This window comes from Bubalus bubalis, chromosome X, assembly GCF_019923935.1.
Source record: "Bubalus bubalis isolate 160015118507 breed Murrah chromosome X, NDDB_SH_1, whole genome shotgun sequence".
Lineage (NCBI taxonomy): Eukaryota > Metazoa > Chordata > Mammalia > Artiodactyla > Bovidae > Bubalus > Bubalus bubalis.
Genome location: NC_059181.1, coordinates 141495406 through 141519947, shown reverse-complemented (window position 1 = coordinate 141519947; position 24542 = coordinate 141495406). Strand labels below are relative to the sequence as shown.

Sequence of the window (24542 nt, the reverse complement as noted above, 5' to 3'; positions counted from 1 at the left end):
CCCAGGGCCCCTGCATTGGGAGCACAGTCTTAACCACTGGAGCATGAGGGAAGTTCCAAGGTGATTTTTTAAAGTAGAGAAATCTATAAGTAAACTACAGTTCTATTTATTCTATGGCATATAACACAACTATTAAAAAGAATGAGGTTGATCTGTATGCAGACAGAGAAGGGTGTCTGATATATCACAGAAAGAAAAAAACAAGTTGCACAACATCACCTCTATTTATACTATGATGCCATTGTATTATGAACAGTGCATATATGGATACCTGTGTAAGAGTGTATGTATGTAAGAAAGGTTCTGAGAAGATATACAAACCATTATTAGTAGTTACTCATAGAGTGTGATTCTGGAATTAATTTAATAGTACTATTGTACTATTTAAATTTTTTAACAATGGGCAGTATACTACTTTTGTATTTAAAAGAATTCGTAACATACAATGTGGTGAAAGGAGGGGGTAAAGTCAGCCACTGCTGATGGGAATATAATCTAGCACAATCTTTCTAGAAAGTAGCATGGCAGTGTGGATTGAGAACCTTAAAAAGATTAAACCTTTTGACCCCAGCAATATTATTTTGGGAAATTTATTCTGAAAATTATTTGCACATGAAAATGTGAGGAGGAAGCTAGTCACAGCACCTTTGTTTAAATTTTTCATGGTTGCTTACTGGTTTTTTTCCTATTCAAAACTGTGAAAATATTTTACATTTTTTAAAATTATCATTTTTAATAATAATTATTAAAAAATTATCTGCATGAAAGAAGGAAAAATCTTCCTTTCCACCTTCCAATTCCAACTGCTCTGCACTCCCAGCTTTTGCCCTAATTTTCTTGCTTCCCTTTCTTCATATTCACTCCCTCCCTTCTCAAGGTACTACTGTTAAGGCTTCTTTTCTCAATCTCAAGGGTAGAGAGCTTGGTTTTGAATCCTGGATCTCTTGTCACAGACTTTGTGTCCTTGGACCTGAGACCTACCTCAGAGGGTTCCTGAATTAAAAAGAGTTAAGGTACTTGATCTAGAAGGGCCTGGCACATAAGACACGCTCAATAAATGTCAGCTGTTATTTTCTATGCATATGCAAATCCAAGCATACTGCTCTACATCTTGCCCTTTTCCATTTAATATATAAATGCAAATACCCAAAATATAAGACCTAACATTTGAGTTTTTACTATACCAGATGTGCTGTGCAGTTTACATGCATTATTTCATTTGAGTCTCGAAACAGCCCCATGAGGTTGTATCAGTCATCATCCCCATCCCCCATTTTACAGATAAGAAAAGTAAATTCAGAAAACTTAAAATTATTTTGCCCAAGATCACAAAGCTGGGGAAGAGCAGAGCTGGGACAGACACATGTCAGTGAGTGACTTTATGTTCTAGAAGTATTAATACCGACTATCAAGGAAATAAACACTTTTATATGCTCCTGCAAGGTAGAAAACTGCTAGCTATACATATGCTTATGTATGCATATTAGTGCTCTTGAAGGACACAAAAGAAACTGATCCTAGATGTTGCCTTCAGCAAAAAAATTTGGAAACTGAAAAACAAGGACAAGGATGAGAGGAAAGCTGCCTTTCCAGTACTTAGTAAATCTATTCTTTGCACCTAAACTTAAAAGGTTTTTAAAGACCTTGATACCACATTAGGATCTCCCTAAATTTCCATTTAATAAAAGTAATGAAGATTGGAAATTGCCAACATCCTGGGTGATTTCACTGTCCACATGGACAATCCAAGCAACACGTAGTCATTCAGTTCCTTAATCTTCACTAATGTCCTCCATCAACCACCTAATCCCCATAATCACACCCAGATACCTCATAATCACCTAAAAGGATTCTCTCTCTGAAATCACTGCCTCATACCCTGGGACCACAGATGATTGCTTTCCTAAATAGTTTCATTCTCATTGTTCTCCAATCTTACCAGGACCTCCAGTCTATTAATTCCTTTCAGTTTATTTCTCTCTAGCAAATATTCTAAACTTCCTATCCCTTTACTTCTTTGTTGAACTCACTTGGAAAAAATCCTGATTCTGAATGAACCAACTAGCCACTTTCTCTGTGCTACACCCAGGATCCCGAGTTGCTGGAGGAAATGTCACACGAGCTGATATCATCATTTTATAAATTCAGGGTTACTAACCTCAACTGCTCCAATAAGGTCTGGAAACTTTACACTTCTTTAGGTAAACTTTCTCCCCTGGTCTTCACAACTAGTATTTCAAAACTTTCTCCTTCAACTTCCAACCCTCACCCATCTCCCTACACTTTCCCCCACAGAGAAAACAGACCTAATAGGAACCACCTATCTTCCTTCTCTCCTATTACAGTAGAAAGGTTCTCCTTATCACAGGGCAGTTGTTCCACCTGCACTCAATCCTCCTCCTCGTACCTCCAATCTCTTCTTGTCCATTGAATCCTTTCTTGTAAGCATTAACAACTAATCTCCCTCCCCACAAAGGCCAACTAAGTGAAAGAAACCAATCTGAAAAGGCTACATATTGTATGATTCCAAGTATATAACATTCTGAAAAAGGCAAAAGTATGGAAGATGGTACAGAGATTCTCAAATCTGTTATTTCAAAACACAGTTCATGTTATATCAAGCTAACAGAACAGACTGAATTATATAGTATTTATCACTTTAAGTATTAGCAAAGTAGGTACTGAGCCACAGATGGCAAATGGTCAATACACTGCCAAAGGTATCAATTCCTCTTTGCTCTACAGACTAGTGCTGTACAGTTCTCAAAGACAGTCCCTGAAATACAATCCTATAACCCCCACCATAAATTACAATCATAAAGTAGAACATATGTTTCCCATTAGAATAATGAAGTAAGTGGAAGTTCTGTTTCTGACAAAGCATCCAATATCTAATAAATTCAAGCTAGATAAATGTGATAAAAGTCTAAATTCAATAAATAGAAATTGCCATATTTTTAAATTGCAAAGTTATGCTCTCAAGTTCTACAATATGAGTATATACACACACTACATATGTCACTAATACAGGGAGCCCCAATATGCTATAAAGTATACACCGAACCCAAATTTCAAATCAACTGTATCGTAAGTTTGAATTGTAGTATTCCTGCCAGTTCTACTAAAAGAAAAGTCCTCTCGAAAAGTATGAATTTAGATCTTCCTCATTAAAAAGTTTCTCAAAGCAAAAACGGTGGTTAAAATTATTTCACTTTGTGTAGTCTGCAGTGACTTATCTCCACCACTAGATGGTACTATCAGCTTCAGAAACTGAGGGAATAAAAGGGGCGATGTCTATAGGACTCATTGTTGTCACCCTTAAATACCCTGACCCAGTATGTTGATACACTTGCCAGATCATTAAGTCTCAATCCTTGGTTTACTACATATGCTCACTAAAATTTTGAAGAGAATCAAATAAATACATTGTTAAAATCTGAAGCAATGAAAGGTGAGAAAGCTTACTCTTAACCTTACACTAAAGGTTTTTCAACTCAATTCTAGAATGAAATGAAAAAACTGAAGGAAAACACTATAAAGTTTATCAGTTGTACTTTATCAATCAAAAAAGATTCTGTTCTTATATTTGTCCAATATCTTTATCTTAATAATAAGTTTTTGCTAAAGACAGTCTTTAACCAGCACTTCTAAAGTATTTAGATTAATCTGGTCCTAAAGGGAAAACAATACTATTTTGTATTATAAAACCAAGACCTAAGAAATCAAAAAGGGCCACAAATTTTAATGTGCTAACACTGATAATTAGGTAAGTCTTTATAAAAGAGACAACTTCTTAAAACAACAGGCTCAAATCATTCTTAATTCTAAGCAACATGCTCTCAGAAGCTAACAAAAACTTGAAAGATCTCTAATCTAAATGAAAGGATAGAACAATCTCAGATTAAATCTGAGCTTTTCATATTGCTAGTAAGAGTATCAAAACCATCTGTATGAGAAATTTGAAACAAGTCAGAATTGAGTTTCAGAACTTTCCCATACGTTTTAAAGACCAACTATACAGCTTGGCTAACTATATATAAACATGACTGTTCTGGTTTTGTACAAATTTAAGTGGAAGCAAACCATAAAATAATTTTAAAGGTTTGTATTTTAAAATTGATTATTTCTTATGAACATGTCTATATTAAGGGGGGGTGAAAGTTACTTCAGTGTGAGTAAAAATTCAACAGAAAGGTTGTTTATCACACAATGTACCAGTATTTCTAGTCCACGTTTTATCTGACAGTAGCAAGGACTCTCTAATTATTACCTTTACAACCCACTAACATAGTCACCTGAACACAGAAACCCATAACCACTAGCATCATTTCCCCCTAAAGATAAATATATTCTCCATGTACTCTTTACAGGAATTTAAGGTAAAAGTTTTCTTTAAAAATTCAGATCTTTTTCACTATTAGTTTAATGTAAACTTTTCACATTAGTTTATCCAAATGCTTTTCTCTTTTTTTCCCATTGTTCTGGTTCATTCATAACTTGAGTAATTTTTATAGTGCCTTAACTTAATTTAAAATGAACAAACATGTTCTCTATACTTAAGTATATTCATTATAAATCTTAATAATAGGAATAAAAATTCATTTGCAGATATAATAACACTGCTCTCAAAAGGCTTTGAACCTCTGTAGGAACTAGGTTAAGTATTCTTTTAAAAAAAAAAAACTGAAGTATAGTTGATTTACAATGTTGTGAAAAATATGGAATGCTTCATGAATTTGCATGTCATGATTGCACAGGGGCCATGCTAATCTCCTCTGTATTGTTCCAATTTTAGTATATGTGCTGCTAAAGCAAACACCCCAGTGCTTTTCTTAATTCTTCAAATAGCATTCAATTTTAAGACACCTCTTGTGGTGAAAATTAATATAGTATAATTCGCTCATATTTTACTCAAATTTCCTCTTGAAATTAAAAAGTGGCTGAATGACGTACCTTCAGAATTATGTGCAGTTTTCTTGTGTTTTCGACAATAAACCCTACAAGAAACGAAAAAATTAAAAATTACCAAGTAAACAAACCAACTCCTTTTTCAAACTAAGAATGAGCAGTATACTTCACCCCATTCACTAGATTCCAAAAACCTTATCATTAAACTTTCTATGCCACTTCTCGAAGCAGTTAATTCCCTACCAAAAACACCCCTTGCAACGAATGATGAGATGCTTGGAATCAGGCAAAAGTTTTTTACAAAGACCTAAAGAAAGTATGACTTTTAAAAAAGCTAAGAGAAGTTAAATAATTACATGTATATCCCTTGTGAAGGTTTCTCTCGTATTTGAGCTTTGTCATGCAACGCACAGTGGTAGTGGTATGTCCTGTGACAAGTCTTCACATCACAACCAATTGTTGCTCCGGGACAATGGCACAAAGAGCACATCTAGAGCAAAACAATAAAATATTATTATTAGTGTGTGGTTTTGCTACAGCTATGATATCAGGTTAGAGGCATAGCAAATCTCTGTCAAGGAAAAGAAACTGGTTATTGAAAAGTTCTGTAACTAATATTGTTATTTTTCTTATTTTTCTCACCTAGAAATAATTCAAATAAAATTCTACTGGGAGTATTTTTTCCCATGTTAAACAATGACAAAATTAATGGAATATTATTGATGTCTACTGTTGTATTGTGGTCAACAGAAAATCTGAAATGCTGCAGGAATGTAAACTGTAGACCTTTTCACAATCCAGATCTTCCTGGAAATGAGTAACTGGGGAAAATGGCTCATACCAGAAAAAACTGTCCTTCACATTTCCACTTATCAGTGAGAATTTTTAGAAAAGAAATCTCACATACTATTTGGGAACCTGGTAAAATCAATTTCAAGTGAGGGAGGGAAAAAAGATAAAAGAATTAGGTAGATTTTTAAATCCCTCAAGCCCTAAAAATATTCTATGATGTCAAACTGATTGTGAAAACATGCTCATCTATTTTAATTTAATCTGTTACTTACCTTTCACATTATGAATTCAAGCAAATAGATAAAACAGATGCTTTCAACATATTTTAATACAATTTACCTCTGACTTTACTGGATAATTCATATTGTTTAACTAGCTCACATTTAAATTTAGAAAAAAATTCTTTAAGAAAAGTACATAATGATGACTGGTAGTGGTTTTGATTAACATATCATAGTATACTGTACTATGGTGGTGGTTTAGTCACTAAGTCATGTCCAACTCTTGTGACCCCATAGACTGTAGCCTGTCAGGCTCCTCTGTCCATGGGATTCTCCAGGCAAGAATACTGGAGTGGGTTGCCATTTCCTTCTCCAGGGGATCTTCTCTACCCAGGAATCAAACCCCAGGTCTCCTGCATTGCAGGCAGATTCTTTACCGACTGAGCTACGAGGGAAGCCCATTATGAGTGGACTTTTAATGAGGCTCTCTCCTAAGCTATAAATGCCATGCCAAAATAAATTCACAGGAAGGTAAATCTTAAAAACTGTTCACTTTGTTTCTTGGTAGGGATGCCTCATTGGGAACTGTTCTCATTCCTCTTTACTTGGCCCCTAAGTAATTTTGGTGTACCAAGAGGCTAATGTAAATTCTAATAAAATACCTTCTATTTCTCTAAGCAAGTCAAACACTCAACCTTTCATTCAAGCTATCATTTAAAAAAGACTTCTATATAAGTCAGAAACAGAAACATTCTCAATACAGGTACTTCCCAGAAAACACGAGGGCCAGTGCCCATTATTAATGCTAAAGAAATACACCACTTCCTTAAATAAATACAGAAACTTCAAAGCAATACTGTAAAAAGAAACACTGTGCCAAATTATCAAGCAAGGCAAGTTGTTAAATCCTTTTGGGTGGCTTATAAATTGTTAAGGACATGGAACATTTGTACTCAGTTTATGAGGTTCTATTATTTTAGTAAATTATACTTCTAATTAAAAAAACATAGACTGATTATAGAAATTGCAGAAAACACAAAAGAGCACAAAGAAAATTAAAAAATCATTCATACCAACCAAGTGTAGACACCATTACAGTGTTGCAATGCTTATGTGAAAGTATTTTTCTCTGTAATTCTATACATATTAGTCACCTGGTTTTTAACTTAATAAATTGAACATTACCACTACTTCATTAAGAGCTGTACTGCAAGTACCTCATTTCGAAATTACACTGAAAATGGGTTTGCACAGGTACATTTGGAAAATATTGAATGCAATGAGCAAGCAAAAATAAAAGGAGAGGTACTGTTACAAATCCCGTACCAGCTCAGCACTGGCACACATATAGTGAGATGGCCACTTTCAGATACTGCTATATTCTCTGGACAGCAACTTGCCTTATTTATCACAGAGCTTATTAAAAGTGTATACACTCTCTGATCCAATAATTTTCCTTTTATTAACCTAGTCTACAAAACAAATCAGACTTAATTTATATGCAGTCATATTCACTGAAGAATTATTTAGAATAACTCCAAATGTAAAACCACCTGTGGAAAACAGCCATTGAAAAACGTTTAAATAAGTTATAGTACAACCATATGTAGGAATGTTCTTTACTCTTTTCAAAAACATTTTAATGACATGGGAAAAGGTTTATGCATAATATTAAGTGAAAAAACAGGACACAAAGTCAGGTATGCAAATTATGACCCCAATTATGTTTATAACTTTATTCTTTGAAAATAGGAGAAAGTAAACACAGTGAAATGCTGAGTGGCTATCTCTAATTGGTTTTCTGTCTCATAATTTCCTATATTTTCTGATTTTTCTACAAATTACTTTTGTATATGAAAAATTATTTTAAAACCATTGGGAATACTCCAGCAAATGATTTCAATCCCCAAATCTCGGTTTACTGAGAATGAGAAGGAAACCAAATACCAAAATATATCAAAATGTGTTTTGGTTGGTTATAAATTCAAATCTGCCTAAACCAGTTAACTACAGCAACTCAGGACAAATAAATTTTTTGAGTGAGAAAAAGCTTATTCTCATTTTTATTTTGTCAGTTTCTCTCAAGGAAGAAAGGAAAGAGGAAGATATACCAATAAAAATGTTTTCGGAGAGGAAGATTCTTCTCAAGGTTAGGAGTAGGAATTTTTCTTAATTAGAATTTATAGGAAAAAGAAAGAATTTACAAGATTTTATGCAGCATTCATATACCAGCAGATATTTCTGCTTGTAAATACATTCTGGGAAGGTATGAAGAAAATACCAAAATATTATCCATATTAAACTAAATATGAAATGTAAATTTGCTTATATACCTGTGAATACAGAATGGGAACGCTACCGTTATGTTCAAGATATCATTGCTATGTTGCAACCCATGAAATAATACTTGAACTCCTATGGGACTTAAGATAGCGTATTCATTTTGGTTCTTACCATTTTACTTCTTTGTATGACTAATTATCTTTGTAAATGTATAGATTTTATCTACCAATCCCTTCTAGACCAAGTTTTTTGAAAGATAAACACTGTGACTACCATGTAGCACTCAATAAACATTTTGATTTTAAACTTACTATGTTACTGAAAATTTTAATATCATATACCATATTTTTTTCTCATTCATGTTTTTAACATCTGCAGACTTGACTACTTATCTTCAAGTATGTCTAAAAAATATTTAAAAGTCTGATTTGAAAAGGTAAAATAGAGAACAATCCAGTTGAAGGGGCAGAGAATGAGCAGAGAGAATGAGGAAGAGATAAAAAGACAATTAAAGACATAAAAATCCCAATTAAAGTTTGGAAACTAGATAGGTGGCTAGTATACTTTTCTTTTAAAAAAAATGGAAAATAAAATAAAGAGGACTTCTACTGGAAAAAAAACAGTTGAATAATAGGAAAATAACCCCTGCCTGGCTGGACCAGAGTGATGTTATCCTGTGTTCCTCTTTACACACAACATTTATTTGCCCTTCAATCAGTTATAGGCTCTATTGGGCCCTCACCAGAAGAGTGTTAACCTGCCATTTAACATCATGCTTTCACTGCAGTCAGAGTGCTCTCAAATGTGGAGAAATGAAAGTTAACCTGATGGGAACACATTTTTCAAGGACAATGGTGGACTTCTTCCTCCTTGAAAAAAGGTCTTTTCCCACATATCAAATACACATATCAAATATTCTGTTGAAGGCCAACTTCCTGTCTTCAGGATAGGTATAATGTCAATTCTCAGCTTATCCTGCCTATACCCTGATTTCAAGTTCTTTAAATAGAGGTGAAAATGTCTTTGTTGTTAATCATTTTTCTTTTACTTTTACTCCTCTATTCAGTTTGCCATCTAGTAGACCTAACAAATTCAACAATTTGTCTTCCAAAATAGGGAGATTAGAAAATAAGACTCAACAGATGTTTGCATAACATGGTATCTTTTTCAAAATTTTTAATAAAAATTACATATATTTCGGAGAAGGCAATGGCACCCCACTCCAGTACTCTTGCCCGGAAAGTCCCATGGACGGAGGAGCATGGTAGGCTGCAGTCCATGGGGTCGCTAAGAGTCAGATACGACTGATCGACTTCACTTTGACTTTTCACTTTCATGCATTGGAGAAGGAAATGGCAACCCACTCCAGTGTTCTTGCCTGGAGAATCCCAGGGACTGGGGAGCCTGGTGGGCTGCCGTCTATGGGGTCGCACAGAGTCGGACATGACTGAAGTGACTTAGCACATATATTTAGGATATACAGCATGTTTTAATGTACATATACATAGTGAAATAATTACTATAGTTGAGCTAATTAACATACCCCTCTCTCCAATATAGTTGCCATTTTTTGGTGCATTGGTATAAGTCCCTAAAGTCTACTGTCAGCAAATTTCCACGATACTACAGAGTATCATTAACTATGGTCATCATGTTGTACAACAGATCTCTAGACTTATTCATCCTACATAAGTGCAACTTTGTACCTTTTGACAAACATCTCCCATTTCCCCGACTCCTCCTGCCCCTGGTAACCAGGGTTCTACTCTCTGGGAAGCTATACTATATTAATATTCAGTTGGGCCATACAAGCAGAGTCTCAAGGAGCTAATCCACAAACAAAAGAGGAATGAAGTCATGCATGAGAGTAGATGAACAGAACTGAAAGGACTATGACTTAGCTAAAGTCCTGCAGGAGCCCGAGGTTGGAACTTATCTGCTCCTCAGTCAACTGATCAAGGCCAGGACTGAAAGTCACTCTACAGAAGGAAGAAGTCTTAAGTAATAAAAAGACAAATACTGCTTTGTTAGTAGCTATGGGGGAAACACAGGGAAAAAGTCAAGACCACAGAGACAAGGCAAAACAAATGAGATGCCAACTTCTAGGACAGGTAGAAAGATAAGGCTCTTGAAGACAAGTTCTAAGACTTAGTTTGCCCCGCTCAATTGCTATGTATCTACAATGTATGTCAGTAACTGACCACAAGTGTATAGGTATAAATTCTCATAGCCAAGTAGTTACTACTCTCAAGACACTTGTTTCAAGAAAACTGCTACAAATGTACAGAGAATGCAACAGATTTCCAAAAAAAAAGTCTGTAGGGAAAAAAATACCAGAAGCACTTGGAGTTGGGACTAGGGTACCTAAGATATTTTCACAGAAGAGATGAGACAAAAATTAAGTGAGAGCAGTTTACCTTACACTGGTGTTTGTCACTTTGTATTTTTTTTTAATAACAGAAAACATTACCTCTAGTTATTAATAATAAAATAATTAGGTCTAAATGGAAAGCTAGAAAGCAAAACTGAACTCTTAAAGTTGTCTAAGTCATTTTAAAAATAACTTGAGATTAGGACCTTAAATTCTCCAAGTGCTTCTAAAAAACAGGGCCACTGAAAAGTACTTTACTAGAGTGACAGACTAAATCTAAGCAGTTACTGAATAATTTCAGAAGTCTTTTAGAAATCAGAGGGCAAGGAACTAATAATAAGTAGGCCTATCAAGCTCTTACTTAACCTAGTCTCCTGACCTTGCTCTCAATATCACATACTCCAACTCCATCCAACTTTATGAATCATCATTATTCTTAGGGGAAGCACACCGATTGAAACCGCCCACCCTGGCCAGGCACCATAGTCACCATTTGCATGAGTTGTTTTATGACAGGAGATCCTGATAAGGAATAGGGAACTAATAAGCCACCACCAACCGGAAGAGTTCAGGAAAGGTCGAAAGGAGACACCGCTTGTCCGTCCACTTTCCAGAATTCCTCTCGCTAGCGTCCATCTTGGCTGAGCAATGCGTGCGCCACCAGGAAACACTCTGAATTAGAATGATTGGCCAAAGACCACCCGGAAACTAATCCCATCACCATAAAACCCGAGACTGCGAGCCACGCAGCAGAGCAGTTCTCCTGGGTTCCCTTACCCTACTGCTCTCCACCCGGGTGCCCTTTCCCAATAAAATCTCTTGCTTTGTCAGCACATGTGTCTCCTCGGACAATTCATTTCCGAGTGTTAGACAAGAGCCCAGTTTCAGGCCCTGGAAGGGGTCCCCCTTCCTGCAACATTATGAGGAATATAAATTCTCTTATTGGAGCTTTTGAAATTTGTTTTACTTATCTGAAAGATTCAGATTCAGAGTTTTTCGGAGCTCAGATCTTTATGTTTAAGCTCTTCTAAGATGTAGGTCTTACAGGCTGAGGGTACTCTAAAGTGCCATACTGCTTGCTATACTTAATCTGTGAACACCAAAAATCCATGCTCAAATAAGTACCAAGACATCCCCCCCAAATCAGACATAGATTATTTTATATTATTGGTTAGGTTATCTTCCATTACCACAAGTAATTACATAATGACATAAACTTACAGTATTCTCAATTGCAAAGAAGTATTAAATGAAGGCAAAGGAGAAAAAAATTTGAATTTTTAAAAAATTAATTTGTTCAGTAATAGCCAAAGACCTGATTTTCTCCATCATTAGACCTGAAGTTTCTCTTTGGCCTCCCATTTATTCTCTTTAGTCACCTCCAAAGTAAAACAAAGTTATTTTTCTTTTTATAAATGACAGGTAAAATATCTGTGCACATTTAATCTGCATGCCATAATCTGAACTTTGAAAACAATTCACAGTTCTATGAATACCTTCATGCTGCATGTACACTTAGTTACACAGATGACAATGAAGCCAGGGAAATCTTCTGGAAAAAATTTACCTGTTTTCCCCAAAAAATACTCTTAAGGCAAGCCCAATTCGGCCCATCACCTGTCTTCACAAAGAAAGTTTTACTGGAACACAGTCACACTCACTTCTTTGGGTACTGTCTATAACTGCAACTGCAACAATATGGCTAGCAAAACCTTAAATATTAATTATCTAATCCTTTATACAAAGTGCGCCAACCCCTGTCCTAAGGCAATGATCCATAACTGAGTGCTCATCAAAAATCATTTGGGAACCTTTTTAAACCCACTCACCCTCCTTTCTGATTGCTGGTTAAGTATCCCTGATCTAAGGATTTAGTAGCACCATTAAGTCCGTGGGCATTTTGTGCTTCTTTGTATGTAGTAAGCAGTTGTAACACTCTATACACTTTGGGTGCTTCATTTTACCCTTACTAAATGCCAAATAAGCCACATACTCTAAATAGCACTGGAGGTGATATATGTATAATTATGGCTGATTTGCATTGTTGTATGGCAGAAACCAACACAACATTGTAAAGCAATTTTCTTCCAATTAAAAAATAAATTAAAAAAATAGCACTGGCATTTACTACTCTATACTTGTTAAAAGTACTTCCTCCTCCTTGAAACTCTTACCTCTTTGAGTTCTACAGTATCATTTTCCCAGTGGAACACACTTCAAATGTCACTCTCCCTGAAGTCTTCTGATTTCTCAGGTAAAATTAATTATGGTCCTCTCTCCCAGATCTCCTGTGGCATTCTTTACATTCTAGGCTAAAGTACATGTATTCATGATCGCATACAAAGTGTCTAACATTGTGCTTGGTACTAAGTAGGTGCTTAATTAAGTATCTGATAAATGGACAGACAGATGATTTCTAGACTCTGGATAGAGGCCTTGAATATAATGCTTAAGGAAAACAACAAAAATTTAACACCCTACTGGGAGAGTGAAGGTTGAAGAAACATGGAAACGCCCTTGTTTGAGGCATACACAGCTCTTCACCATCCTGAACAAATAAGCAACCTGATCTTTCCTTCTAGATTTCTCTCATTCCTCTTCAAACAGCTAGAATTGCAAACAACACTAAAACACTGATTAACCAAAACAGAGGAATTTTATGCCTATACTCTTATCTCCATGGTCAATTTACACCTAGCCCATTTTTAAAGCTTCACACTATTGTCCCATTGAAGCCCTTCCCGCCTTCAAATTCAGCCAACAATTAAGGAGTGCCCACTTAATAGAGTACAATTGAGCACAAATGAGATGTCAAGCACCGTGCTAAGTGTTTTCCATGCATTCCCCAGCCCCCACCCCCACTTAATCCTATGCTGGGCAAAAAGAATACAGTCTTTGCTCTCCCGGAGCTCACAACACAGTGGAGAAGAAAGGCTTGCACACATGTAACAAATACAATGCAGGGTGTTAAACCCTGTGTCAAAGATGAAGGTTGAGTTGGACTCAAAAACCGGAGTTCTGAGAGGCAGCTAGGAGATGAATAACGTCAGTACATGCACAGCAGTGGGGGACAAGTGGAGGATATTCAGGAAACAGCTAGAATGAGACAGGGGATGAGATAAACAATGGAAATGGTGGGTTAAGTTATGCATTCTGAAGGGTAGATATTCTATAGGCAGAAAGGAATCAGTAAAGGTTTGGAGTCAGGGAGTGAGTGGTATTAGGTTATAAAGGTAGAGATCAAGTAATTACCAGCAGTATGCTGGAAGGATGGAAAGAAGAAGACTGGATATAGGGTCACAATAAGAAAGAAGGCTGAGACATCCCAGAAATAGAATCGATGTGAGTGATATGGAAGGAAGGTAAAGGATTCAGAAAGAGAATCGGGTTTCAGGGCAGGGACATGATGAACAACAGTGGAATAGACAGGTTGAGTTTAAGATGCCTGCAGGACATCCAGGTACAGCAGACAAGTATGCTGCCGTTATTGTATTTCATTTTCCACAATGTATATCACTTATCTCCTGAAAAATCCTACTTTGCCCTTCCCTTCCCTTCTTACCTGAGTTGAAATTCCTGTCTAACGTTTACAGACCCTGCAATCATCTCACCTTTCTCAATTCTAATCTATTACTGCCAGTCTCAGTGGCCCATTCTCATATAGTTAACCTATTTCATGGACTCATACTTTTTTTCCCTTTTAAATCTTACCATCTCTGGGATATAGTCTTAGCTACTTAAATTGGCATGACTCCTCCCACACAAAATAAAAAGGTTTATCTATAAATTGTCATACTGCAGATTCATATATGCAGATCATATCTCGATTATGATCTCTCAAAACCAGATATCCTGTTTCGCTGGGGTGCCAAGCACTGAACTGGTAGTGAGTAAACAACAAAGTCAATATGTAGAATTGTAGAATTGGTCTTTTTATTTTCAGAGGCTACTAAAAATATCTTGCAAGTAACAGAGACTCAGAATATTCTTAGATAGTATGTAGGTAGGATTTTTGTTCTAAAAACTAACAATGCTATTAACAGACTATATTAATAGCAGCCTGATAATGTCCCAAATTCAGTATTATTTCCATCTTTATTAGAAAACTATTAAGCTTTAATTTTAAAATGTGATTTTGGGTTAGGGAGCTTAAAAACAGTCTAGTATAGCCTAGTGATTAAGAGTTCTGGCTTTGGAGTTAACTGGCCCTGGATTCAAATTCTAGCTCTGCCACTTACCAGCTATATGATCATAGTCAGGTTACTTCTCTGAGCCTCAGGTTCCTAATCTGTAAAGTGAGACTAAATACCTTCCTATCTCACAATATGACTGTGAGGATTAAAAAGGATCATGTATTTAAAGTACTTAGCCCAGTCCCTAGCACATACTAAATGTTCAATAAATGTTAGCTATCTCTGCTACTGAAGAAGAAAACAGGAAAAAATGTTCAGAGGATTTCTCAAGACGTGAGAAAAATTTAGTTTAAAAAGGAGAAAGTTTAGGAATGATCTGAGGATAGTTATCAAGTATATGAAGGACTTTTCATTCTTAACACAAGAAAAAAAAATACTTCCCTTAATGGAAAGAGACAGACCTAGAATAAATGACTCTCAATTAAATGAGATATTTGATTTATATAGAAGGACGAATTTCTCAACTGTGAAGAGTATTATATAATACTGGTCCTGTTTCAGCTTGCTTGGGTAGAATCACAATTTCTTAATATATTTAAATATAAGATAGACAAAAAAAAATCTGTTATATGGCTTGTAGGTAATCTTGCCTAAGGGGAAGGAAAGTGAAATGGCTTCTTAACCCCTTTCGGTCTTAAGAGTTCTTGATATATTTGACACAGGTACCAATTAAAACAGTTCATTATTTGATGTAGATATTTTGGGGGGGCGGGGAGGTAGATTTTAGTTCCCTGACCAGGGCTCGAACCTGGGCCCAGCAGTGAAAGCGAGTTCTGATCACTGGGCTACCAGGGAATTCCCGCATAGATACTCTTAACGATCTCAACACCTAGCTCCATTCATCAAGAGTATGTTCTTCAATATTCCTCCCAAGTGTCTCCTTAAACAAAACGAAAACAGCAACAATAACTCATAATTTTACTTGGAAATTTGAATTTCTTGGCTAGATAGCTGGAGAATAAGAGTAAATGGTACAGATGTTGTATCTCCACATATGGATTCAACAGGAACTAGAAACCATTCTGGAAAAAAAAATTTGTCTTAATTGCAAAAAGACTTTCAAATTATAAAAACCTTATATGCTGGCAAATGTCTTGATGTAAAAGAGATAAATATGTTCATGTAGAATGGCTTTTCTCTCCAATTCTTATGGCTGACGTGATAATCTTGGAAAGTGGACTATGGCAGCAAGAACACAGAAACTAGCCACCTGTACCCTTCTTTTTTGTGGCTTTCCATCCTTTCAAGACTCTGACGCACCTGGCCACCTATATATTTACACCTTACATCCAAGCCTCTTCTCTTCATGGTTTTCTTTGGGGCAAGCACGAGATACAGACTGGAACCTGCCTTAAAAGCACCTATGGACCAGCACTCTTGCTTTTCATTACTTTCAATGGATATTGACCCACTTCTCACCTAGAAATCTAGATGAAAAAGAGCCAGGGCAAACAGACTCACAAGATAAAACGCCTTAAAAAGTGAATTGTGCTTAGTTGCTCAGTTGTGTCCAACTCTTCGTGATCCCATGGACTGTAGTCCACCAGACTCCTCTGTCCATAGGAATTCTCCAATCAAGAATACTGGAGTGGATTGCCATGCCTTCCTCCAGGGGATTCTGCCATAAGGCAGGTGGATTCTTTACCACATGAGCCACCAGGGAAGCCCAAAAAGTCAATTAGGGAAGCTGATTATCTAGTTTTCATACAGTTTACCTACTTACATGAAACTCTTCACTTTTTGTCTTTCTTTCTGATTTATGCCCTTTTAATTGCTTAGATAAATCTACACAGGGAAAAGTAAAGAAGAAAACCAAAACCTGGAATTTTGGTTACTCGATAATATTTCATGTAAAAATGATATAATGGAAGGGCCAAAACTAAGGGTAAAAAGGAGACTTAAAAATTATTTCAAAATTTAACATATAAATGCTACTCTAGTCCTAGGCCCTATGTAAATTATTTAAATTCTGACATTTTAACAGAAGGAAAGGGAGCAAAACTATATACCTGGCTCAAAAGTTCTCTCCTTCTGCCACTATTACTCAAGGCTGGATGCCCACAGCCTCAAAATTTTGGCTGCAAAACACCTTTCCTAAGGAACTTCCCTGGCAGTCCAGTGGCTAAGACTCTGATATATCACTGCCAAGGGAGTGGGTTCAATCCCTGGTTGGGGAGTGTCAAAAAAGAAAAGAAAAAAAAAAAACCTTCCCTAAGGTAAAACTCTTTACATCTTCTCTAGCATGTTTTAGTTATGCAACATCACTGTATAGCAAGCAGTGATACAGCATTATCCATTTATACTGCTGGTAAAAATACAAATAAGGTAATGACTTGTCTAAAGTTACATAATGTATCAGTGGCAGCTATTAACAAAACAGGCCTCATGAATTCTCAACCCAGTAGGCTTTTCATTAGCCTACAACAATGTTAGCAGGGTCTTATTATTACTTATGAACAATAACTACAACAGGGCTGCCATTTTTAAAATCTTAACTATGTGCAGGCACCATGCTAGGTCCTCTACAGTTTCTTTTTAATTCTCACAATATCCCTGGGAGGCAGGGACTGTTGTTATCTCCTTTAGGCAGGTGAAGAAAACACGGCATAGAGAAGTAAAGAACTTGTGCAGAGTCACCCAGCTAGTCAGTAAGAGAGCTGGGATTCAAATCCCCGTCTGTTACTACAGCTTGTGGTCTTAACCTCCAGTACTGTTCTACTCCCTAGATCAAGGAATAAGCTTAGTTATGTATAATTCACTAGGGCAAAAAAATTAACTCCCTACATCTTGCCATTAAAAATTAATCAAGACAATTTATAATAGTGAAATCTGTACAAAGTTCTGATGCTTTCTGCACAAAGGGGAAATTTTACCTAATTTAAGTAAATTAAATCTCCACTGAATTTAGCAATACTGATAGATGTATGTTACTGCTTCTTATAAAAATAGGCATCGCATTTGTTAGTAACACAGTAACATCAGGGACCAAAACTGCTCCTGTTCTGACTAGAGCAGCCACATAGAATAACAACAATGCTAACAAGTCAGGGTGTAGACACATTTTCCATGAATATTCATTAAGCCAAGGAAAAAACAATGGGTGATAAGGGTTACAGTGCAACTAGTTTCAAGTAAGTAGTATTCTTTCTTTGTATCCAAATTGGTTTTTAAGGACTAGGAAATAAAAACATACTGCTGATTCTCAAAACTCAGCAAGCACAGTAACATAAAGAAATCTAAAACCACCAAATGAAAAAAAGATCACATTTTTTTTTAAATGGAGCATTCTATTGTTATCTGCAGTTTTGGAGCTGGGAAAGATAAACGTTGTCATGGTTAAGGTCTCACTGCAACAACAACAAAAATGTCTGACCTCTGAATTCCTATTTCTGCCTATAGTGACTCTAGAGTTGAAGACTATTTATGCGAAGGGTTGACTCATTGGAAAAGACTCTGATGCTGGGAGGGATTGGGGGCAGGAGGAGAAGGGGACGACAGAGGATGAGATGGCTGGATGGCATCGCTGACTCGATGGACATGAGTCTCAGTGAACTCCGGGAGTTGGTGATGGACAGGGAGGCCTGGCGTGCTGTGATTCATGGGGTTGCAAAGAGTCGGACACGACTGAGCGACTGATCTGATCTGATCTGATCCTAAAAACAAATCTCAAATGTTCTCTTTGAACTTCTTCATACTGCTTTTATTTTTAAACTATAGAAAACTGACTACTTTTCAAAATAGATTATTCCCGATATCAAAATGAGAGCCCTCCTTCCCATCAAGATTCTTTATGAAGTGTGAGATTACTCAGTGTCTAAGGACATAGATATATGTTCTGCCAAACCCATCTTTAAAATAAACACTTGATAGTGAAGCTACTGAAGGTACATTTACAGATTCAATAAAGAGCTCAGAAGAGAAAAATAACCAAATAAGAAGAAATTATTTCAATGTAAACTATAATGTATCAAATACCACCTGAGCCAATACTACTTTTCCACCAGAACAATACAGTATCTTGCCAAACTGGTTACTTGGTAGCGAAGACAACTGCAGGAACATTACACTGGTGAAGTTTCAGAAAAACTGTAAAATTCACCAAAAGTTATCCAAAGTCATAAATACTGTGTTGTACAACTGAATCACAGTAAAATATGCTGTTCAGACACTGGTAACATTTTCTTGTTGAAAGGGTTCTGTCATCTTCATTTGTAATGATCACAATTACTTTATCATGGAAAGTAAAAACATTTCAGAATTTTAATTTTAAAAATAAACTTGAATGATGACTTTAACATAAAACATTCAAATTAAGCAAACTGCTTGTTTCTAAGTCAACACAGCTCGCAAGAAGATTTTAATACTTTTGGGGGAAAAAAAATAAATATACATATTGATTTACTCCTTTTTTGTTCATTGGCAGACAAATTAAAACTAGCCTTGCAATTTGCTGATTTGGGGGGAAAAATAAGACTGCAATTTAAAAAAAATTACACTCAGTTAATAAGGCAATACACTTTAAAATAAGCAATTTCCTCTTTAATGAGCTTAAAATAAGTTTTATTCTCAAGAGGCAGAAATAGCAACTTACCAGCTTCGTGCCTCTTTTAATTTCCTTTTGGACATCTTCAATAGAAAATCCACCAAGACTTTCGTTATCAGAGTGTGATGAAACCAAAGCAGATGAGAACAGCTATAAATTACATTTAAAAGAAATTTAGGTTCATATAAAAAGAAATTACAGTGAAACGTAATTTATAGTGAATAAGATGCTAAATTTAAAAGGAAATAGTAAAGTAAAAATGACACAACATTAGTGAGGAACCATTTAGACGTTTAACTGGTTTTGTTGTTCTGTTTAGTATTCAGGAATATTCACTGTTAAGATTCTCCTGGTTTCAGGGCTCTTGGTTGCTGCGAGCGTACTTACCATACACTTATGGTGTGCTGCCACCTTCTGGTTTTCAGATATTAGTAACTGTCCACATTCCTTGTCTCTATTTGACTTACAAAAGCCACATTTGCGCTGTCTTGTAGGCCCTTTTTTCTGTTCAACAGAGCTTGACATGATTTTTAAATTGCCTTTAGAATGCCACTTTATGCCTCAAGAAAAGCTACAGAGGATAAGAAGGGCAACAAAATGGTTAATTTGTTTTAAAAATCAATTTATACATTCATGTAAATTGTTTCATATTTGACCTAGGTTTTAATATGTATAATTAAAAATAGCTACTTAGTATAAACAAATGAACACTGAAACCTCTGTAATTTTAAAAAGTGTACTATCTATGCATAAAGATAAATTAATGAAGTAACTGGGAAAAATCAAACTGCTCTCAAATTAAGGGACATGTGAAATAATTAGAACTACTTCTGCATGGATAAATAAAACATGAACAATGTGTGAAATTAAAATAGTCATCTGCTGACATAATTAATGAAAAACATTTTTCATGTATACCGGGGTGCCCCTTCAAGGAGACAAAGAATTATATATCTAAGAGCAGAGCAAAAACCATTGAGAACTACACAATATCCAGAGTGAACAGAACTCTTTAATTGCACAATTCTGTAAAGTTCACATATTGATAATCCAACAAATGAGAAATAAATTTTACATAACCATGACTTTGGAACACTTATTTTTAAAATTTGAGTTCTTTTCAAATTTAAAAAAATCATTTATACATCTTTATTAGTTTTTGCTACTGTATTCCTTTTGCAAGTAAAGGAAAACTTAAGTTTTACAGCAGTCTATTAAAAAACACAGACTTTAAGAACCAATCATTTATAAAAACAACTCTGTTATCTGACTCTGAGATTTACTCCAAAAGTCTGCTTATTAAAGTTACAAACTGACAGTGGTGTTCTATATGCAGTAACTTTCATACTTAAATTAGTAATACTGTATAAAGGGTGGGAAATTTTTCTGAATGAGCCTTCAATTTAGTCAAAATTATAATTATAGGTAGTATAGTCAAACAAAAAAAGGGAAGAAAAGTTCTAACATGGAAGGTTTCAGATTTAGATCATCAGTCTCAACATGGATTCTTCAGAAGAACAAAAACAAATGTAAAATCAGTTAGTTGAATTGTGCCGTTTTCCCAAATCAAAAGAACTAAGTAGCTCAGGACCTAGGTTACCATAACACACATTTCAATCAATAAAATCTCAATTTTTTAATCTTAAAACTTACTAAATTCTTTCCATTCTTTCATATATTTGAACCTTTTCATAAAATGCTGAAAACATGGACTCACTAACACTACACAGTGTCTTTCTGAGGAGCGCTTGTTCACCAACAGAGCGGCAGCAGCTGGATGCCAGCAAGGTGGTAGCTGCAAACCATGCAGTGCTTCACAATATAAAAACACAAACACTGAAAAGTGAATATAAAGTCACAAAGAAACAGGTCTTCTCATCAATTTTTATCTAGGTTTTTCGGTGTAACAAAACTTCACAGGCCTTGACAGTCTCTACATTGATGGGTTTAACAAACTCTTAATGCTATCAACAATTTTAAATACCTCCCCCTTTCAAATGGCATCGGATACTTTACAACAGTACTGTATTCACAGCACTGGCTATAAACTGTGAAACTGATTGAAAACAGGCAGCAAATACTTTTAGGATTAAAGAAAAAAAAAGAACATAACAGAGAAACAAAAGAAACAAAAGGGGAAGTGTGTTTGCATTTGCTCAGGCAAATGTATGTTCAGTTGCTTTATCAAGAATATAGCTGCCAACATCTTTAGAATTAAACATGCAAAACACCAAAATTCATAAATAGCACCAGAATTTGCTACTTGGAGTTCTAAATTAGCTTTCTTTACTACTGTGCAATGAACAGTAAACACTCTGAAAGCACTGTAATGTATTCAGCATTTTTTCTGGTCATCCTTGGCCAGTTGAAAGGATGGCACCACTACGAATCCAATCTATACAGACATCTTAATGTGTAATTTCTGTACAACCCCAGCATAAGCTATAAAATCAGCTTAAGATAAATTCCTAGATTAGAAAATTCCTCTTTATTCTTAAAATTAATTCTGAAAATGGTGTCCTCAAAATCTACCCATATTGAATTCTACCTCTTTCCGTTTATAAACAGATAAACGTCTCATCCTAATTTTGATATCTACTTTACTAGATATCAAAGACCCCAAAATCTAAAAGAGAAAAAAAAGTACACTTTATTTTGCATTCAAAAATATTCTAGTGTATCTTTTCTATAATCAGTTTAAATATAATTTGTTAAGTGAACAGAAACGCACACAAAAGTGCACCAAACCAATTAAAAACTTTCCCCAACGTGCAATGACTAAATGGATTTTTCCACTAAAATTCAAATAATGCATCTGTGCATATCTTGCTAATTTTTTTTAACAACCTCCTTGTAAAACATGAAGTGGAGAACATCATGGAAACAATGACTCCTAGCAAAAAATGTCTTTATCATAAAAATATAGATTTTTATGTAATGCTGTCACATTTGTGGTTTCTACTTAAGGAGAAAAAGGGCATTCCAAGGACCAATATTAAGTTCATAATGATCCATACAATACATGGCATTTTAGTTCTAGTCTACAAGGTTTTTCCGGGCATGCAGAGATCAAACTTTGATGCTTTCGCCCAACAATGAGACCTTTTCCTTAAAAGAAATACAGCATTATGAATAATGTTATAAAGCACAAATAAATAGGCAAAGATGCCTGAGAAACATTGTCTGAAAAAATAGAAAAGCCTGTTTAGTTAGGCTGAAGCAATCAGTGCATTTCTGATTTTCCAAGATGCTGTAAAGCACCAAATGGCAATAACCTGAAACATCAAGGAGAGCCTTCAAGAACCAACTCGAGAGCTCATTCAATGTCTGGTATCTGAAAGACCATTTTCATAGAAAAACAAAACAAAAACTGCAGTTCCGGAAGATCAAACAATTCCACACGCAAGCAAGTTGAAATATACAGATCAAATATATATATAAACATGATCCAAGAAGCAGTATTTCTATCAGTTACACTGGAGAGAAATTAACGAGTAAGAGACGAACCGGAAGGGCACCTGAATTTGGTTGCACGATATTGTTACACGCTTCGCACTGTTTTTGCGGTTATTCAAAAGGAAACTGAAGGAATTTTCCAGTTGTTTCAAACCCAAGGGTAGAGAAAGAATTTGAACTGTATGAAGAAGACCTGATATTACGTAGTAAGCCGATGAAAAGAAAAGGCATTTCAAAAATAAAGGATTTTTCAACTTCCACGCAGAATATCGAAACGAAGAAATTTCAAAAGAATGCCGAGCTGCTCGTCCATATAATAAAGGATGGTACACAGAACGTACCGGATCCTCTCCGTTATTTATTCCTCAATACAAACTAGACTCCAAGATCTCCCTCTAATCAAGCGCTAGATAAACTCGCAAAACTATCTTCCACTAAAACACTTTAGCAGGTTCCTTTCGGTCGTGAAGTCAGGGTCCCCTAATTGTCCTTTTCCAATCCTCCTGGATCCAGGAAAAGATCACCCTACCACTTTCTTGAACCCTCCTCCCCCCAGGAGTTCGCCCTCTAATAGTCTTCGTTTCGTATCTCAGTTTCACCAATTCCCCCCACCCCGGAGTTTTTCCTCATTCCGAAAGGCTAACCTTCTTGTCATCCTAACAATTTTTCCTCTCACTCTTCCCAAACTGCGAGTCCCCCTCCTCCCCAAATATGTCCTAAGCGATGGGAAAGACTAAAAATTCCCTGTATTTTGTCCTCCTTAAATGTCGCGCCCCCTCCCCCGAAGTCTAGGCTTAAGCCTAACGTCTCCCTCCGCTCCTCCGAAGCACTTTTCTCAGCAGCCTCTTTGCCAAGCGCCTTCAATGAGTGGCGCTTCTGGGGTCCCTGACAATAAAGCGAGACCACCAAGAGTCCCCCTTAACAACGGGCAGGGGCGGCGGCCTGGCCACCGCCATCCTCCTTGTCTTTCCCCGCTGGGCAGAGAATGGGGGGCCCCAGGGTACCGTGGGGACTCACCGGCGGGGCCCAGAGGCGAAGGGAAGGGGAGAAGCGCCAATAAGGGGAAAGAGAAAGAAGTCGATCTCGGTTCTCCGGCAGCGCCTGGGAGCGGGGCTCTGTCGCCGGAGGTTGTTTCCTTTCATTCGAGGAGAGACGGGCTCGCGGAGCGCCCTTACGTCGCCCCCCTCGCACGCAACGACACACTGAGCGTTAATACGTCTCGAGCGCGCCGTGGGCCCTGATTGGCTGCAGAAGGGGCAGCTGAAGCCGCCCAGCCAGGACGCATGTGTAGAAGCCACCCCCAGGATGGATCCAGGCAGCAGGCCCCACCTCCTGCTCGCGCGCGTACCTTCTATTCTCCGGTCCACCGCTTAGCCAAGTGTTTGGGGGCAGAATCCTAGGAGATGGAGAAAGAGATTTAAAGATATCGCTGTGGGTTGGGCGGAGAAGGGACTGGGCTGGGACTAGAAACCGTTGACCAGGGGCCCTGGGTAACCAGTTTTCAACAGTGATTCAAATGGGTAGGCCTTATCCCTTGCACTTGTTCACTGAGGCCTTTTCACATCCATTATTTCATTGTACTCTCGTGGCATCTCTTTCAGGTCCTCCATTCTCTCGTTTTACTGCCAGGAAAAACTGAGAAGCTGGTAGTGGAGTCAGTCTGCCTGGATTTCAGTCTGTGGGCCAATCATGTTTCACCTCTGTGCCTTAAATTTGTGTGTATCTTTAAAATGGGGATAAAAATAGTAGCTCACGGGTTTATTGTGAGGTAGAAA

At 36.6% G+C, this 24542-nt stretch overlaps 1 protein-coding gene and 1 non-coding gene across 5 annotated transcripts in view; both read right to left on the bottom strand.

Moving 5' to 3' along the window:
- Positions 1–23940, bottom strand: part of PHF6 (PHD finger protein 6) — a 49062-nt gene extending 25122 nt beyond the window's left edge. For 2 of the 4 annotated variants that reach the window (XM_006074803.4, XM_044937552.2), the window contains exons 1-5: positions 23785–23939; positions 19699–19882; positions 19360–19461; positions 5265–5398; positions 4954–4997 (exon numbers count right to left, since the gene is read on the bottom strand). In XM_006074803.4, the coding sequence (XP_006074865.1) occupies positions 4954–4997; positions 5265–5398; positions 19360–19461; positions 19699–19836 (418 nt within the window). In that variant the 5' untranslated portion in view covers positions 19837–19882; positions 23785–23939. Of the gene's footprint in view, positions 1–4953; positions 4998–5264; positions 5399–19359; positions 19462–19698; positions 19883–23784 lie in introns of all 4 variants that reach the window. The other 2 variants (XM_006074805.4, XM_006074806.4) reach the window with 2 other exon arrangements.
- On the bottom strand, positions 4713–4819 carry LOC112582459. Its single transcript, XR_003106989.1, has one exon. It is a non-coding gene; the product is annotated as a U6 spliceosomal RNA (small nuclear RNA).
- Positions 23941–24542: the final 602 nt, after the last annotated feature.